General features: G+C 52.8%; 1 protein-coding gene across 1 annotated transcript in view; it reads left to right on the forward strand.

Moving 5' to 3' along the window:
* RTN4RL1 (reticulon 4 receptor like 1) overlaps positions 1–15,298 on the forward strand; it is a 76,072-nt gene extending 60,774 nt beyond the window's left edge. The window contains exon 2 of the mRNA XM_081271801.1: positions 12,243–15,298. Within this exon, the coding sequence (XP_081127927.1) occupies positions 12,243–13,570 (1,328 nt within the window). The 3' untranslated portion in view covers positions 13,571–15,298. The remainder of the gene's footprint in view (positions 1–12,242) is intronic.
* Positions 15,299–18,257: the final 2,959 nt, after the last annotated feature.

Genomic DNA, 18,257 nt, shown 5'->3' on the forward strand with positions numbered 1-18,257 from the left:
GTGTGCTCCTCCCTCTCTGAAATTCCACCCCCTAGTGGAATCCTTTTCAACCTCCCAGCTCTCCAGGCCTCTCACCCCCCAGTGACTAGGTCCACACTGCTCTTTACATGTAGCATTTATATATGGACCGGGCCAAGTAATGAGTGCCCATTTCCCCAGCAGACTGTACTGTCCCAGGGGCGGGGCCCCTCTGCGCACTGGGCTCCCCTTGCATCCTCAGCAGAGAATGGCTGAATGAGTGGAATGCTCGAAGCAGTTAATACGGGATACAGAGGTGCATTATATAGTGTCATCCCAACTTTATCTCTTTTTTTTTTTGAGAATTTTTAATATTTTTATTTTTTAGTTCTCCGCGGACACAACATCTTTGTTGGTATGTGGTGCTGAGGATCGAACCCGGGCCGCACGCATGCCAGGCGAGCGCGCTACCGCTTGAGCCACATCCCCAGCCCCCAACTTTATCTCTTTGAATAAAAAATTTATTTAAATTTTACACAGCCCTATATAAGTGAAGGAAGTATTGAAGGAAGGTACAGCCCGGCCCTGTCAACGGTTGTCAAGGTAATGGGAATGTAGCGATGTTTCTTCCTTTTATTTTTATACTTTTCTATATAACTGGTAACTCTTATTTATTTATTTTTTAGTTGTAGTTAGACACAAAACAGTTATTTTATGTGGTGCTGAGGATCGAACCCAGGGCCTCACATGTGCTAGGTGAGTGCTCTACCACTGAGCCACAACCCCTGCCCCCACCCCAGTAACTATTATTTTTAAATTAAATAATGATGAATAGTCTGGGGCTATAGCTCAGTGGCAGAGCGCTTGCCTAGCATGTGTGAGGCACTGGGTTCAATCCTCAGCACCATGTATAAATAAACAAATAAAATAAAGGCATTCTGTCCATGTGCAACTACAAATAATAATAATGATGATGATGATGAATGAGTTTAAAGAAAAACCCAGTAGGTAAAAGCGAGGTTTGAGGATCACATGGGAAGCCATGCTAAATGCCATCTAGACCAAATCTCTCAGGTCCAAGGTCCAAGAATAGGTAGGCATAGGCCCCTGGAGAAAAAGCAGCACTCAGACCAGCAGAGAAAAGGAGGTGATTTGAGACGGGGGACCTGAGATGCTCAGACAGGCCCCACAAGTGTCTTCCCTGCTCCCTGCCCCGCCCTCTAGGTTTTGACGTAGAGGTGCTCTACCACTTGAGCTACATCCCCAGCCCTTTTTAAAATTTCTTTGGTACTGAACATTGCACCTAGGGGTGCTCTATCACCAAACTGTACCCCCAGCACCCCCCTTGATCTTTGTGCGACAAGATCTTGCTAAGTTGCCCAGGCTGGCCTTGAACTTGTGATCCTCCTGCCTCAGCCTTCAGAGTAGTTGGAATTACAGGTGTGTGCCACTGCACCCAACCCCAGGGTATCATTAAGTGGCCAGTCAGGAGAAAAGTCTGTGAAGCGAGGTCTAAAAACCCGGTGGTTATTTACCCTGTAGGTATGAGGCACAGCCCCAAGAATTTAGGCAGAAGCTAGGTCAGTGGGGATTAAAAACCCTTGTTTGCAAATACCTTCAGCTTCTTGTCCTTCCTTGACTCTGTGGTCTCACCTGGAAACCTTTCTCTGCCACACAAGTGCTGGGGAAAGCCACCAAGCCAGGCTGACTGGCACCACTCCACAGAGGGCCCTGCGCCGTCCCTTGGGTGACTGGAGTTACTGGCTTGCCCAGGACACGAGATGCCTGTGTCATTCTGTTTCTCCTCTTTCACCCTTATCTCTACCTTCACTCTCAGCTGAAGAAACCAGAAGGCTCCTGAGGCCACTCCACCGTCCTCTCGGTGTACCAGGGCGCTCCCTGGACAGCAGGCGGGTGCTCCTTCTGAGCTCTGGACCTCATATTCTTCTCTCATGCCTGCTACTTCAGTTTTTCTCTCTTCCCCTCCTGAATTCTCTTGTTGGCATTTAAACAGACTCTATTTCTTCCATCTCAAAAAGCAAACCCTAAGAAGGTGAAGGGGATACAGGGAGGAGGGGTAACCAGTACAGGGCGCAGCTGGATCGGAGGAAGAGCTTCTGATGTTCTAGAGCACAGTAGGATAACTATGGTGGACACTCAAATGTGTATTTCAAAGTAGAGAGGATTTTAAATGTCCCCAATAAAAAGAATGATAAATGCATGAGGTAATGCCAATCCCCCTGAGCTGATCATTATACATTGTATACATGTATTGAAATATCACGCCATACCCTGGAAATACATACAATTACTGTGTGTCACTTAAAAATAAAAACTATAATTAAAAAATTAAGCAGAAAAAATAATAACCTCCCTTGACTCACGCCCCTGAAGGTCCTGCCCTGTTCCTCTGCTTTCTTCATGGAAAAACTTGCTGCTTGGGTGGATTCTGGGTGCCCACAAGTACTCCCTAGTCCCTGACTGCCCCAGGTGGAGTCTTCCCTGTCCTGTGATGGCAGGCCAGGGCACTTGACTTATTTTGACCAGTGAAATGTGAACAGGAGGAATATGTGTCATATCTTTTTTTCAGCAGTGTTCTGAGTGGAAGATGCTCTCTGGATCTTGATCCCTGCTCATAGCTTCATGTCCTTGTGTCTTATGAGTGAGACATAAGCCTTTGTTGTTGTGAGGCATCATGATTCTGGGGTCACTCGTTATCTCAGCAAACCCTCACCCGTACTTACTGACTGATCCAGTGCAATCTCCCCTTCCCTTCTCTCTTTTTTTTTAAATATATTTTTTAGTTATTGATGGACACAATACCTAGTGCTTCACATGTGGCTACACAAGAGTTCTACCACTGAGCCCCAACCCCAGCCTCCTTTCCCTTCTCTCTCCCTCTCTCTCTCTCTTTCTGTCTCTCTCTCGGTACTAGAATTGATCTCAGGGACATTTAACCTCTGAGCCACATCCACAGCCCTTTTTTTTTATTTTTTTAAATTTAGAGACAGGGTCTCACTGAGTTGCTTAGGGCCTTGCTAAATTAATGAGGCTGCCTTTGAACTCAGGATCCTCCTGCCTCAGCCTCCCAAGCCACTGGGATTAGAGGTGTGTGCTACCACACCCAGCTTCTCTTCTATGGTGGATAATTTTATATCAGTAGCAGAGAAGGTCTAGAAACAATACAGGTAACAGTTATTTCCTTTTAGCATAAACAGAATGCATCATCTGTACCCCTGAATGTCTCAGACACAGGTTAAGTGTTGCAAGGTGGGGGTATTAATTTCCCTGGTGTTTTCTTCTCTCTTGACTCTCCTAGGTCACCCCATCCACTTCCATGGATTTAAATGCCGTCTCTATGTTGATGGCTCCAAAGTGCACCATTCACCTCCAGGCCCCTATTTTGTGTGTTATTTGTGTGTGGTACTAGGGATTGAACCCAGGGGTACTTTACCACAAGCTACACATCTGCTTCTCCTCCTCCTCCCCTTCTTCTTCTTCTCCTCCTCCTCCTCCTCCTCTTCTTCTTTTCTTCTTCTTCTTCATTTTCCCCAATACATCACCTTGCTTGCTTGCTTATTTATTTATTTATATGCAGTGCTGAGAATTGAACCCAGTGCCTCACACATGCTAGGCAGGCACTGTACCACTGAGCCACAACCCCAGCCCACACCTACTCTTTTTAAATTTTCTTTTGAGGCAAGATCTTGCAAAGTTACAGAGGCTGGCCTTGAACTCCTGGCCCTTCTGTCTCAGCTTCCCAAAGAGCCGGGATTGTAGGAGGGCACTACCACACCCGGATGCCCGGCTTTGGCCTACTGTTTGGTACATCTACCCAGCATCTCTATAAGGCTTGTCCTAAATTGAGTTCCTGGGTGCCCCACACCTGTTTTCCTGGGCTCCTTTGGTCTCACTATGCCACCCTTGTCCTCTCAGTCATTTGTACCAGAATTCAAAAGCCACCCCATGGTCCTCTCCCTCTTTCTCCTTCATATGGAATTTTCTAAATATTTCTCCAGGTTGTACACTACTCTCTGCCTCCAGGACCCCAACATCTCTCACAATAGCCACAGACCTCCTTGTCTCCTTTCTTCCTCCCACTCAATCCATCCTCCAATAACAGTCCCTCAAATCCAATCATGCTGCTCCACTTCAGCCACTTTCCAGTGGCTTCTTGCCACATACAGAATTAGATCCAAACCCTTTACTGTGGCTCTCAAAGCCCTACAAATTCTGGCTCCCACCTTTCTGACTTCACCTCTTGCCCCTCTCCCTTTGCACCAAGCTCAGTACTGCCCCCAGGATCTTTGCACCTGCCATTCCCTCTGCCTCCAAGGCTGTTTCTCTGTTCTTTTTCCTTTTTTAAAATATTTTTTTAGTTGTCATTGGGGCCCCTAGTGTATTTATTAATATGCGGTGCTGGGGCTGGGGATGTGGCTCAAGCAGTAGCACGCTCGCCTGGTGTGCGTGCGGCCCGGGTTCGATCCTCAGCACCACATACCAACAAAGATGTTGTGTCCTCCGAGAACTAAAAAATAAATATTAAAAATTCTCTCTCTCTCTCTCTCTCCCCCTCCTCTCTCACTCTCTTTAAATAAATAAATAAATAAATAAATAAATAAATAAATAAATTTAGTGAAATACTGAAAATTGGGTCTGGGGATGTGGCTCAAGCGGTAGCGCGCTCGCCTGGCATGCGTGTGGCCCGGGTTCGACCCTCAGCACCACATACCAACAAAGATGTTGTGTCTGCCGAAAACTAAAAAATAAATATAAAAAAAATATGCGGTGCTGAGAATCGAACCCAGTATCTCACACATGCTAGGCAAGCACTACTGCCCATGGGCCAGCCTTCAGCCTCACCCCAGACACAGCCCCCCACAGTGAGGAGGTTGTAGCCCCAATGGGCAGGGAGTAAGGGAGCCAGGAGTTGCTTCCACAGGTCCCCTGAGCAGTTGGCAGCCCAATTAGCATGGCATTCCCAGCCAGGCCTGCGCCCAGGGACCAGCCCAGGCAGATGAAAGCTGAAAGGTTATTCCAATAAGGAGCCACCCACTCCTTAGTCAAAAGGGATCCTGGTGTTCTGGAGGAACCGAGGTAAAAGCAAAGCGAGAGTGAGTGCTGAGCCAAGCTGAGCCAGGGACATCTAGAGGCTCCTTCCCCGGGATGTGCACCTTTCTCAGGAGAGGACCTGCCTCTTCTCCAGGATGGTATGCAGGCGCAGGAATGCTGCAAGATGAAAGGGGCCTAGGATGCCATTGATGGTCCCCAGGGACAAATGTGTGTCCCATGTGTCCGCACATGTACTCAGATACACGCACATGAACACAGCCATGGAACACAGAATCACAGACAGGCACACAGCATGCACACACAGACACATGTACATACACAGACACAAAATAACTCATGCACAAATGTACACATGCCCACAGACGGGCTGGGCCCAGGCATGCCTCCTTGGCTGCAGGCACTGGACCCAAAAGGTGGTGTCTGAGAACACGTATGCCTCACATCTGCTGCTTTGGACCTTCCCCATTCTGCACCCAGAAGTCTTTTTAGAGAGACTCACTGACCTGGCCTCCAGTTAGGGTGACTAACTTGTTCTTGGTTTGTTTGGGATTGTTGCAGTTTTAGTACTGAAGATCCCATGTCCTGGGAAAGCCCCCCACTCATGGGAAAACCTGCCCCAGGGTTGGTCTGGGACTGAATCCTTCTTCCCAGAGCACTCCTCACCCTCTGGTCACCTGTGAAATGGATCGATGGACCCTTGGACAGAGCCAAGATAGTATCTGCTCTCTCCTTAGAGGTTCTGAATCTTCTCAGGAGTAATAAGAACCACTGGGTTTATTGAGCACCTACTTATGAGCCAGACCCTGAGCCCAGGGCTTCCTAATTCTCCGAATGACTCAGGAAGGTGCTGTCCTTACCCAGCCATCATAACTGAGTTCCTACTGCATGTAGGGAACACACTAAACAGAATCACCATCCTCATGGAGTCAGTGGGAAGAGACAGAAAGAAAAAAGATAAACAAATCATATGGTATGTTAGAAGAGGGTGAATACTGTGAAGTAAAACAGAAAAGGGACACCTTTAAACTAGGCTGCTCTGGGGGAGGCCTCACTGGGAAGAAGCCCTGCAGACACCCTGGAAAGCATTCCAGGTAGAGAGAACAGCATGTGCAGACTGGAGGCAGCGTGCCTCTGGCCTGAGGCAGGGACAGCAGGGAGATGAGTGTGGCTGGGAGGCAGGGTCCGTGGGCCACGGTACAGACCAGGAGGCACCTTGTGAGTGAGATGGGAGCCATGGAAGGTTTGGGCGGAGGAGCATATTCTGATTCAGACTTTCACTGGATCTCCTTGGCTGCTGTGTTAGATGTAGGGGCGGGGGTAGGGGCGGGGGTGGGGGCGGAGGGACCTCTTACAGATTACTGCGCAGTCTAGGCAAGTGCTGATGGGGGTGCTGTGAGGAGGGGACGGGGGCTGGATAAATTCTGAAATAGAGTCCACAGAATTTCCAGGGGGTTGCGTGGGGGGTGAGGGGAGGGGTCACTATGACTCTAAGGGGTTTGGCCTGAGCAGCTAAAATGCAGGAACCGCTTCACCCGAGATGGAGAAGAGAGTGGAGGAGGCTTGTAGGCAGAGAGCACATTTGGACGACTTACAGACTGTGTGGGGCCGGTGGACACCCTCGTGTGCAGTTGAGAGGGCCAGATTGGAACTTTACACGACTGCCTCCATTTTACAGGTGAGGGAAATGAGGCTCACACAAGCAAGGGGACATGCTTGTTAAATAGGGGAGCCAGGATTCGAACCCAGGTTTCTCTGGCTCCAAAGCCTGTGTCCTTCCTGGCCTCTGCCAAGAACTGCTGGCCCTCCTGCCCAACCCCCGCTATACCCAGCAGAGGGGCTGAGGAGGGGCGTCTGGCTATGCCCTGACTGACTTCCTTGTCTCCAGGCCTGGGCCAGTCTGGGAGGGGCAGAAGGGACTCATCAGGAAGAGGCCTGTGCTTAGGACCCAAGTGGTGCAAGTGCCAAGTGGCCTGAGGCGCCAGCAGCCCTGTGAGTGCAGCCGGCCTGGCCTGAGGCCGTTATCCAGCAGCAGAGAGCATTGGGTTAGCATTGATTGGCTCAGAGAGGAGCATCTGGTGAGGCTGGGGCAGAGAGGGGATCTCAGCCTGGAGGACGGAGGGAGGGCTGCGGAGCCAGAGGAATTGATCACGTGATTGACCAGTTTCCAAGCCTCAGAGAGCCCACAGTCCTGCCCCAGGGCCATGGGAATGCCTGCTCAAGGGGCCATCCCCCAACTCAGATACAGGGAGGACAGCCCCTTCCATGCTGTCATGGAAGAGACTCTGGGCCTGAGAGGGCCAACCAGCCCTCAGCCGAGGCTGCTCTGTTCACCCCATGCAGCAGAGAGCTGGGGGCAGAGCCTAGGACTCAGGGGGATTTGGACAAGTCCTGCCCACTGCCCTGCTCACCAGCTGTATGGCTTGGCCAGCCACTTGCCAGAAGGGCGCCTTGTTTCCTCCTCTGCGAATGGGTGCTGTTCCCGTGGGGTTGTGAGTAAGCCATGCAAACAAACTGGTAACAGGGTTGTGTCCTTGTGGGCTTGGAAGCTGCAGAGCCCCTGTCACACTAGCTGTCTGGCCTGGGCCTGGAGAGGGGCCCTATGGATGCTGGTCTCAGTGCAGAGTTCTCAGTCCCACCCCTGCCCTGGGTCCTCCCAGCTCAACTGGCAGAGGTTAAAGCCTCCTTGGAAGCTCTGCCTAGTTAGACTGGGGTGGGGAAGATGGTGCAGGCCACCTGTGTACCACCTCAGTGCCTTCACACACGCTGTGCCCTTTGCCTTTGCTTTCCCACACATCCCACCAGGTCTGGACCACATGGAGCTGTTCATAAGCACATCCGGGGGCTGCCAAGTAGACTGGGTGAGGCAGCTGCCTGTGTTCAGGCCACTCACCCCTGTCCTCACAGTCCCTGCTGGCAGGTAGGGGTTTGGGTTTGCAGGAAGGACCTGGAAACAGTGCCAGCTCCCTGGCCTGTGTGCCTGTCTTCTGGGCTGATGCCATGCCAAGCCCTGAGCAGACATCCCCTCACTGAATCCTAACGCAGCCCCCATGGGGCAGGGACCCTTCTCACCCCCATTTCACAGATTAAATACTTCTGGAGGTTGAAGAGCTACCTACATCACACAGCTGACTAGTGACAGAACAAAGACAGCAAGTGGCACAAGGGTGGCAGGGGCCTTCCTGAGCCACCACTTCCATCTTCTCCCATGCACCCCCAGGCATCTACCTCGGGCCCCAGCACTTGGCTGGGCTGCCTGGTTTTGTGACTCCCCCATCTGCTCATGAGCCATGAGGACTTGCCCCACCCAGCTCATTCCTGGGCCCTCCCCACACTGGCACCTCTAATTCTCCTGGACCCCGAGCAAGTATAGAATGGAGGAAGGAAGGAATGAGACACTGTGAAGTGAACACTTGTGGGGAGGCCAGGAGGTTCGGAGTAGCTGAACATGGCTGAGTATATCACCTGGAGGAGGAGCGTCGGGGAGGTGCTGCTTTGCCTTCTTCGGGCTCCTCCTGCAGAGCACCCCCTGCCCACTCGGGAGGGGGGCTGAGGAGGCTGGTAGGAGGAGGTGCAAGGCCCCTCCTCAGAGACTTGGATCTCTACTAATTTGCAAGCTTAAAATGCACAGCAAAAGCATCAGCCTCATTGTTAGTACATTAATCAGGCAATCAGCGGGTCCTGGCTCCCAAGGGCCACATGGAGGGGGCACAGAAGGAGCTGTGGCAACGCAGTAACCATCTCCCTGGGAAGAAATTGGCAGGGTGACAATCCAGGGCTGACACCTGCTGGCTCAGGCAGGGGTGCCAGAAGTGGGTGGGGCTTGCTGGGACAGCCAGCCCAGGGTTTGGGAGATGGACTGGCTTTCAGGGTGGCGAAGCAGACTCAGCTGAGATTCCCAGTGGCGGGGTGGGGATCTGGAAGGGAGGCCTCCCTGGCACAGACCCTGGTATCTGGGAAGTACTGAAGGATGGAGAGCAGCTGCCCTGGGCCCAGATCCCACCAGTCATCTGGATCCCTTTATTGTTCCCGCCTTTGGAAGGAAGTGACTACTACATACAGTCCCTATGGCCTTATTGCCTGAGACCCCCAACATAAAGCATGTTCTTCCTTGAGGTGACAGAACAGGTCAGCCCTGGGCCAAGCCTCTACTGGGGTCCCTCTGTCTCCACCCCACCCTGCCATCTGATCCCTTCCACCTGCCATGGTGCATTCACAAATCAGTTACTAAGTACACACCTGGATTTGGGGGCATTTGGGCTTTTTCAGCTACACTCAGGTCCCAGGATGGTCTTCCCTGTGTACCAGCATTCCCTGGAAACATCTGCTTTCTCTCTGAGGGGGAAACCCTCTCCCCACAGGGCTTCACCTGGGGCCTTATGGAGACAGAACACAACTGCAGCTGGAGGAGGTGCCACCCCCACCACCACATAGGGTGGGTCTGAGGATCAGAGGAGTGTGGACAGAAGTACTTTGTCAACTGAAATGAGCTGTACAAATGTCGAGTGGTATTAGCGCTAAGCCTGCCACAGTCCCTGCCCCCGTGGCTGCAGACTGAGGGGAGGAAATGCCTTTGTCTTTAGAGGACCCCTGGTAGAGGCTGCATGGCTGTGGTCTTTCCTTCCTTCCTTTCTTTTTTTTTTTTTTTTTTGGTACCAGGGATTGAACTCGGGCAGTCAACCACTGATCCACATCCCCAGCCCTATTTTGTATTTTATTTAGAGACAGGGTCTCACTGAGTTGCTTAGCACCTCGCCATTGCTGAGGCTGGCTTTGAACTTGCGATCCTCCTGCCTCCCGAACCTCTGGGGTTACAGACATGAGCTGCCAGGCCCGGCTCAGCCATGTCTTCTTCAGACTGAGTTGTGGGACAGACACAGTGAGCACTGTGAATGCTCTTTAAGTCTGGGCTCCTTCAGGGTGGCTCCCTGGGGAAGGTTCTGGCAGGTATGGACTCCTGAAAGAAAGCAGCCTACGCAGCAGGGGTGAGGGTGTGGGCTGAATGAGGAGATCTGGAGAGTCCAGTGTGGCTTGAACCTCTTCCAACCTGGGTATGGAGACTGAGGGGTTGGGCAGCCTCCCCTCAAGTCCTCTGAGATTCTGAGCCCTCAGGTTCCTGCCATCCCTGGGCAGACTAAAGTGGGCCATGGGGCCTAGAGGCCACACCCAGGACTCTGAGGGAGAGGGCTGGCAGAGCCATCATCTCCGAGTATTTTCTGGAAGGGGAAACTGAGGCAGAGGCAGCTGCTGCCTTGAACCAGCCTATAGGCTGTCCAGTAGCTCAGGTCACTGAAGGTACTGCAGAGGCTACACAAAGTGTGTCCTGGCTCAGAAAGGGTCCTTGATGCTGTGCTGCAACCACCACCGAGGTCATAATTGCTCTGAAATCGCAACTGAACCCAATTATGCAAAAAACTAAATTATGTGCGATGATTTTTATGTGCTGGAAACATTCGGTTGAAGCCGGGTGATTACAGGGGGACGGGAAGCAGCTGCCACTCTCTGGGAGCCCATAACTCCCAACAGCTGGGAGCTGTCACTTATTTACGATGCCATTTCTACCGGGAACGAGGGGGTGGCGGTGGCAGTGGGACCTGCTCAGCTGGGAACCTGGGCAGCGATTGGGTTGAGGCAGCCGATGTCCTGGGAGCTTGGATGGGTGGCTGACAGACTCAGGCGTGGCCCAGAGGTTGGCTTTTCTCATCCCACATGCTCAGTGCGCAGCTGGCAGCAGGAAGACTCAACTGAGCTGCCCCTAGGCACCCTGGCTCTCCTGAGAGGCCCAGCTGGACAAACCAGAATAGAAGGGGCAAGAGGCCAACCCAGGCAGGGAGATGACTGCCTGGCCCTCCAGGGTGGGCTTCTGTGGGCCTGGAGCCTTTCCCCTCCTCCCTGTGTGCCTGCTGGGCTGCTTGGGTCAGCTGTGACCCTGGAAAAAGGCAGGTAATGACAATCGTCCATAATGAGGCTGCTCCAATAATGAGCACGGGGCTATTACCCGACCACAGGCTGGACACATCCGAAAATAAATTATTTTAAGGATCCATTAACGAATGCCTAATTAATGCCCAATTAGAGGGAAGCTACAGAGGAAATGCTCTGGACAGTTGAGGGGCAAGGCCTGGTTTTGCAGCCATAGCCTGGGAGCTGAAGCGAGGCGGAAAGAGGGGAAAGGGCCAGAAGGTGGACCAGGATCGGGGGCAGCCTTGGTCTGGCAGTTTTGTGGACTCCAGAGAAGCTTCATGCATCAGCCCTGGTGCTACCCCCCAGTCCCTGACAGACACGTCTCTCTCTGTACACACACAGCTCTGTGAGTGAGAACTATCCTCTCTGTGTTTTAGAAACAAGGAAACTGAGGTACAGAAGGGGTGTCGCATACTTGAACATGTAAATGAAATATCTTTCGAGGAGCACTATGGTGTCATGCTTACGTGCTTTGTTTGTTATTGGGAATTATTTAAATAAAACGATTCCTCAGGACTCTGCATGAGATATTTACTTTGTTAGAACCACTATCTGTGAATGCAGATAACGATGAGCTAGTGGCAGAGCTGGGATGAGGGCTAGAGGCTGTGTCTCGGGGTGTGGCCTTCACTGCAGTGGGGCTGACAAAGACTGAGGAGGCTGGGCGGCTCAGGCACCCTCATCAGGGCCTAGGGATTTTAGGGGCAGGGCTAAGAAGGTACAGGGTTGATCCAGGGCCTTCACCCCAAATTTACCTCCCAGTCCAAGTTGGGGATTAATTCTCAGTTGGGCTGGGTGCGGTAGTGCATGCCTCTAATCCCAGCGGCCTGGGAGGCTGAGGCAGGAGAATCGTGAGTTCAAAGCCAGCCTCAGCAATTTAGCGAGGCCCTAAGCAGTGAGACCCTGTCTCTAAATAAAATACCAAAAGTGACTGGGGATGTGGCTCAGTGGTTAAGTGCCCCTGGGTTCAATCTCCAGTATCCTCCATCCCCCAAAAAATCCTCCATTGGGGTAGCTGCCAAGAAGTAGGGAGAGGTTTCTAGTCTTAGATGAAGTCCAGGCTTGGACTCTGAGTCCTGTCTTCCTCCATCCAGGGGCCATGAAAGACTCCTGATCACAGCACAGATAAGATCCTCCTTGGCAGACCTAGGAAGATCATATGCTGGTCCCCTCCCCACCCTCTGCACCCCATCTGTCTGCCACCTTGCTGGGCAGTCTCTGACTGGTTCTGCTGTCTCTCTCCTCACCAGGGTGCTGTGTGGAATTGCTGCTGCTCCTGCTGCTGGCTGGGGAGCTGCCCCTGGGCGGTGGCTGCCCGCGGGACTGTGTGTGCTACCCAGCACCCATGACGGTCAGCTGCCAGGCACACAACTTTGCCGCCATCCCCGAGGGCATCCCCGAGGACAGTGAGCGCATCTTCCTGCAGAACAACCGCATCACCCTCCTCCGGCAGGGCCACTTCAGCCCTGCCATGGTCACCCTGTGGATCTACTCTAATAACATCACTTTCATTGACCCCAACACCTTCGAGGGCTTCGTGCACCTGGAGGAGCTGGACCTCGGCGACAACCGGCAGCTGCGGACGCTGGCACCTGAGACCTTCCAGGGCCTGGTAAAGCTTCATGCCCTCTACCTCTATAAGTGTGGGCTGAGCGCCCTGCCGGCGGGCATCTTTAGCGGCCTGCACAGCCTGCAGTACCTCTACCTGCAGGACAACCACATCGAGTACCTCCAGGACGACATCTTCGTGGACCTAGTCAACCTCAGCCACCTGTTTCTCCATGGCAATAAGCTGTGGAGCCTGGGCCAGAACACCTTCCGGGGACTGGTGAACCTGGACAGGCTGCTTCTGCACGAGAATCAGCTGCAGTGGGTCCACCACAGGGCTTTCCATGATCTCCGCAGGCTGACCACTCTCTTTCTTTTCAATAACAGCCTCTCGGAGCTCCAGGGCGACTGCCTGGCCCCCCTGGTGGCCCTGGAGTTCCTCCGCCTCAACGGGAATGCCTGGGACTGCGGCTGCAGGGCGCGCTCGCTATGGGAATGGCTGCGGAGGTTCCGAGGCTCGAGCTCTGCTGTCCCCTGTGTGTCCCCCGAGCTGAGGCAAGGCCAGGACCTGAAGCTGCTGAGGGCCGAGGACTTCCGGAACTGCACCGGCCCAGCGTCCCCACACCAGATCAAATCACACACGCTCACCACCACCGACAGGGCTGCCCGCAAAGAGCATCACCCACCCTACGGCCCCGCCAGGGACAAGGGCCACCCGCACAGCCATCTGCCTGGCTCCAGGTCAGGCTCCAAGAAGTCAGGCAAGAACTGTACCAGCCACAGGAACCGCAACCAGATCTCTAAGGCGGGCACCGGGAAGCAGCCCCACGAGCTGCAGGACTATGCCCCTGACTACCAGCACAAGTTCAGCTTTGACATCATGCCCACAGCACGGCCCAAGAGGAAGGGCAAGTGTGCCCGTAGGACCCCCATCCGTGCTCCCAGTGGGGTGCAGCAGGCCTCCTCTGGCAATTTCCTGGGGGCCTCCCTCCTTGCCTGGATACTGGGGCTGGCGGTCACTCTCCGCTGAGGACCCAGGGCACCAGCACCCAGCACTGCCACCGTGTCCGCCAAGGAACAAAATTTATTTTCTTCTTTTCTTACAAGTGGAAGATCTGCTGGGTTTCAGGAAAAGGCTGACAGAGCCTTCAGCTGCTGTCTGGACCCTACTCGGTGGATTATAAACCCAAAGTGTATAGCCCTAGATGGGAAGGGATTAGCGCATCTCACCCAGCTGTCCCAGCCAGCCCCTGCCGAGCACCTATGGACAGCGTCCACTCCAGCAAGGCGGTAACAGGCACGCAAAGTGAATCCTTCTTTAGCAGTAATGGGACAAGTGCCCCTCGTGGGAGCTGGGCTCTGTGGAATCCTGATCATTTGGAGAGGTCTCAAGGGCCCTGCCATTCCTGGAGGAGCAGGACTCAGAACAAACAAAGTCTCTCCCAAGAGCTGACTGGGTCAACCAGCAGTCTGGGAGTACTGGGGCAGGTGGCATCTTGGCCTTTGTCTGAGGTCATCTAGTCAACCTGCCCTGAACCCAACCCTATGCCACCTTCGGTCCCTCCCTTGGGGGGGTAATGCCTCTCATTCCTGATGTCTCAGGCAACCCTGGCAGACCCAGGCGCAGCTGCTAGGGTCCAAGAACCAATTACCAAAGGAAAGATCATCAGAGGCTGAAATTTAGAACTTCATCACATGCAATGAGATTCTCACAGAAGGTGCAGTTTTATACCTATGTCCACTTATATATATATACACTCCACATATATATATATATATATACATATATATATACAAATGCGCACAGGTCCCCTGCCCCACTCCGTTACTAAACTGTATGTCTTATCATGTTTATAAACTATACGGGAAACTATATCTGCTGAGGTAAGGGTTGTAATGGTGATTTCTAGCAAGAAAAAAAAAGTTATAGGATTTTTGTCTAGAATCCCAGCCTGGCATCAATAGTCCCTGGGTAACCTGGGCGTGCCAGGACCTGGTGCAGGGTGTCAGTGGGAAGGGATAGGGAGAAAGGGAGGCAGCGAGAATCATTTCAGGGGACCAATATTCTTAGACGTTTAGAACATCACCTTGTTTTTATATGCAACACAAGCCTGTCTGGCGCCCTGGAGCACCAATCACCCCTGCTGTAGAAGCTACGGTCCTCAGGGTGAGAAGTGGGAAGCAGCTCGTGGATGCCAGGGAGTCAGGCACTGGGGCCAGGTAGACGGAGAAGGGGAAAGACTGGTCTTTTTTTTTTTTTTTAAGTCAGCAAGCAAGGCAGCATCCACAGTGTTAGTCCAACAGGTTGGACAGTGTCGTCAGCCCAGCATTTTGCCAGGGATGGCCTGGACAGGCCCGGGGAGACTCTGAGCAGGAGCCCAGGGCTCCAGCATGGCTCAGCTGCTGGATTTTTAACTTGAGGCTTTTTGGTGGGCAACCCAGCAAGGGCAGGAGGGAAGCATCAGGTGGCCTTAGCAGGAGGAAAAGGATGAGGACATTCCAGGAACTATCTCAGGCACTTCTGCATTACGGAGCCCCATTCCTCCTGATGCTCCTGAGATGCCCGGGCAGAGGTTAGAGGGCCAGACTCAGGGGTCAGCATGCAGGGAATCGCGCATGCAAGCCCAGATGAGGGAGAGGGGCTGCTGGACAAGGGCCCAAGCAAGCACAGTCTAATTTGCGCTTTGCACAAACCTGAATTCCCCACCAGAAAGGGTGTGTGTGAGGAGTGAGAAACACTGAATCCAATTAAGAGAGAAAAATAATAATAAAAAAAAAATTATCTTGGACAAGAACCCTGTTTTTCATTTCCTAACCCCGCATTCCTGATGGGGTGGCAGATCCTGGGCTTCGGTGGGGTGGGCGAGCCTGGCTGGGCACTGCTCTGAGAACACAGCACGTTTGTTGGCAGGCGGAGTTCTAGGGGGCAGGGGCACACTGACTCAGAGGGACACACAAAAGCATGCGCACACACACACACATGCGTGCACACACACATTTGTTCTCTGTTCCACGGTTCTTCCCTCGCCCGCACACAATATGATTCACTTCCCACATTCTGGCTGCTCTGGGTGGGCACCATCTCTGTGTCTCCCCCTAGAGCAGACAGGCCCTGGATCCTTTTCAGCCTTTTCCCAAGAGCCTCGGCAGCAGCTGCTGAGCCATTGATTCTCAGGGGGTTGAGCAGTGACTGGAAGGGAACAACCGGTTCCTGGGGCCAGAGGACTTTCTAGGTGGCCAGGGCCTGACCGAGACAGCAGTGGACAGGGCTTGCAGTCTGCATCTGCCTCTGGCTTTGGAGAAAGAGTTCCCTGGATTGAGGGACATTTTCAGGCCTGACTGGACAATACCCCTCAGTACCAGGCTTGGGACATTCTTGAAAGGAGCCCTGTGACAGTAGAACAAATCCTCTGGAGCCCGAAGTTGTTCCCAATGGTCTCCTTGCTCTGACCCAGGCCAGTGCCTTGGCCTGGCTGTTCCTTAGAGTCCAGGGAGGTTGTTATGTTGTTGATTTCATTTCCAACTTCAGACAGCAAGGCCCTCAGTGGGAAAATCAAGAGCCTAAGCACTTTATTAATTTTTTAAAAAAAGACTTAGTAAGCCCAGTATGGTGGAAGTGAAGTGTCAGAAGGAGAAATGCTAATGTCTTCTAAAGGCTCCACTTCTGTCCAGCCCAGCAGAGTCTCCAGTTGCCAACTGTTATTACAGGCCAGGCAGCAGGGCCCAGGACACTGGGTATATTTTTAGTAGCTTTCTCCTCTAGGAGTTAGGAGGAATAAAGGCAGCTCTGTCTCAGATGACATCACTTGTCACTCAGCAACTCATATGCTCCGCGGTTAAGATGACACCATTGCCCCAAACATCAGAGCAGGTTGACACGTCAGGGGTTAAGCAAAGCCTCTCTCACCAGATCCAGCCACCTCCTGAGTGTCCTGTCCTCCTCCGAGGGGACTGGGGTCATCCCCCTCTGTTCCTGATGAGGTCAGCCCCTCTGCCATCTTTGCTTAGTACTTTTGGGGAGCCCCAGGAGGGTCCATCTTTTCTCCTTCTCTCCCCTCTGGGATGACAGGGGGACAGAGTCATCTCTGTCAGAGGGGCTCATGGCCCCTGGTAGTCTTTGTTCTTTCTGTGATCCCACAGCTTAGGTGACTTCTATTCATTTGACAAACATTGATCAAGGGCTTCTGTGTGCCAGTCATTGCCCAGGCTCCGGGGACATAAAAAGGTGTAGATGTGGCTCTCTGTAATGACCCCCGAGCCCAGATGTGGAAATGAGTATATTCTTCCTTAACGTAGGATTGGAGCCTGTGTTCGTGCTCCCACTCCCTAAAAGGAGGAACTTGGCTGAGATGGGGGAATCAGAGAGGGCTTCTGGGAAAAGGTGACACTCCCAGGGGTCTCAGAGAATGAGAAGTGGGCCAGAAAAGAGTGGGGGAGAATTGCAAGCCAAGAGCTGGAGACACACGCTAGCAGGGTCTCTACCAACAACCAGAGTTGAGGGCCGGAAATGCAGTTTGCCAGGGTGTTGGGAGACCAGTGTGGCAAAGGGGAGGCTCTGGGGGTCCCACTCAGAGACTTAGACTGTGCAGTGAAGTGAAGAAACCCCACCTGGGTTCTTTCTCCCGCACCCCCCGCCCAGCCTCTCCACATGAGCATGGTCCCCACCCTGGCACCCTCGCGGATGTTCCTCAACAGTGGGTTTCATCATCGCAACTTGCCGCTTGTGCTCAGCCAGATCTTGCTGCGTGCCAGCAAGCTGGAGCGCTCCCTGGAAATCTGCCTGGGCCACAGTCCCATTCCCAGACACCTGCTGCTTCTAAGCTCGGAATGGATCCCATAACCATTTAGCCTGGAGGCCTGAACTCCTGGCTCTCTCATCCCATTGGGCCCTCAGTCTGCCAGAAATCCCTGTCCAAACACACCCTAGGCCACCTCCACATGGGCCCCCTCCAGCTGATGATCTGCCATCCTCAGGAGCACATCCCCCTCCCCCTCCTGCTAGGGCTGTTCATTACCAGGGAGCCAAGAACCCCACTTAGCAAATGTTTACTCATCACTTAACTAATCACCCAGCACTCCATGGCCAATGCGGGCCCAGGAAGCTCTGTGAGCAAGTCTGAGGAAGCAGGAGCACCCAGTAGAGGGTGCAGGAAATCTTCTGGGAGGATGGGCTGCAGGACCCCACCCCCCAGGCCCAGAGAGAATAAGTGTGCCGGGGAGCATTTGGGAGCCCTCAGCAAATCCTCCCTCATATTCACACAAGTCCCCAGGCTGTTCCTACTCATTCCTGATTAGATCTCCCCCCTGGGCCTCAAGGGACCCAGCTCTTCAATGCCCTTCTCCATGCTGACATAGAGGATGCCCGCCTTTCTCTGTGTGCATTCGTTGATCCAGGAAGGGGGAGTGCACATTTTGATGGGGTCCTGGACAACCCCTGTTTTAAAACCTGACCTGGCTGTGGTGGCATTCTGGCTCATCTTCTCCCAGCCTGGCTCCTCTAAGTAGAAGTTTAGCCCATCAGCCATTACTCTGTCCCATGTCACCAATCCCCCACTATCAGCTTGTAATGGGCCAATTTTCTTTTACCTTCTGCCTACTTGGAAAACATCTCAAGACCCTTTGTGCTTTAAAATATCCTTTACAATCCCACGCTCAATATCTCTTTCTGTTCCTCTAATTGTCCCTTTTAACTCACTGCACTTTCTATATAAATCTCC

The sequence above is a fragment of the Spermophilus citellus genome (assembly GCF_964194105.1).
Source record: "Spermophilus citellus genome assembly, chromosome: 17".
In the NCBI taxonomy this organism is placed as follows: Eukaryota; Metazoa; Chordata; class Mammalia; order Rodentia; family Sciuridae; genus Spermophilus; species Spermophilus citellus.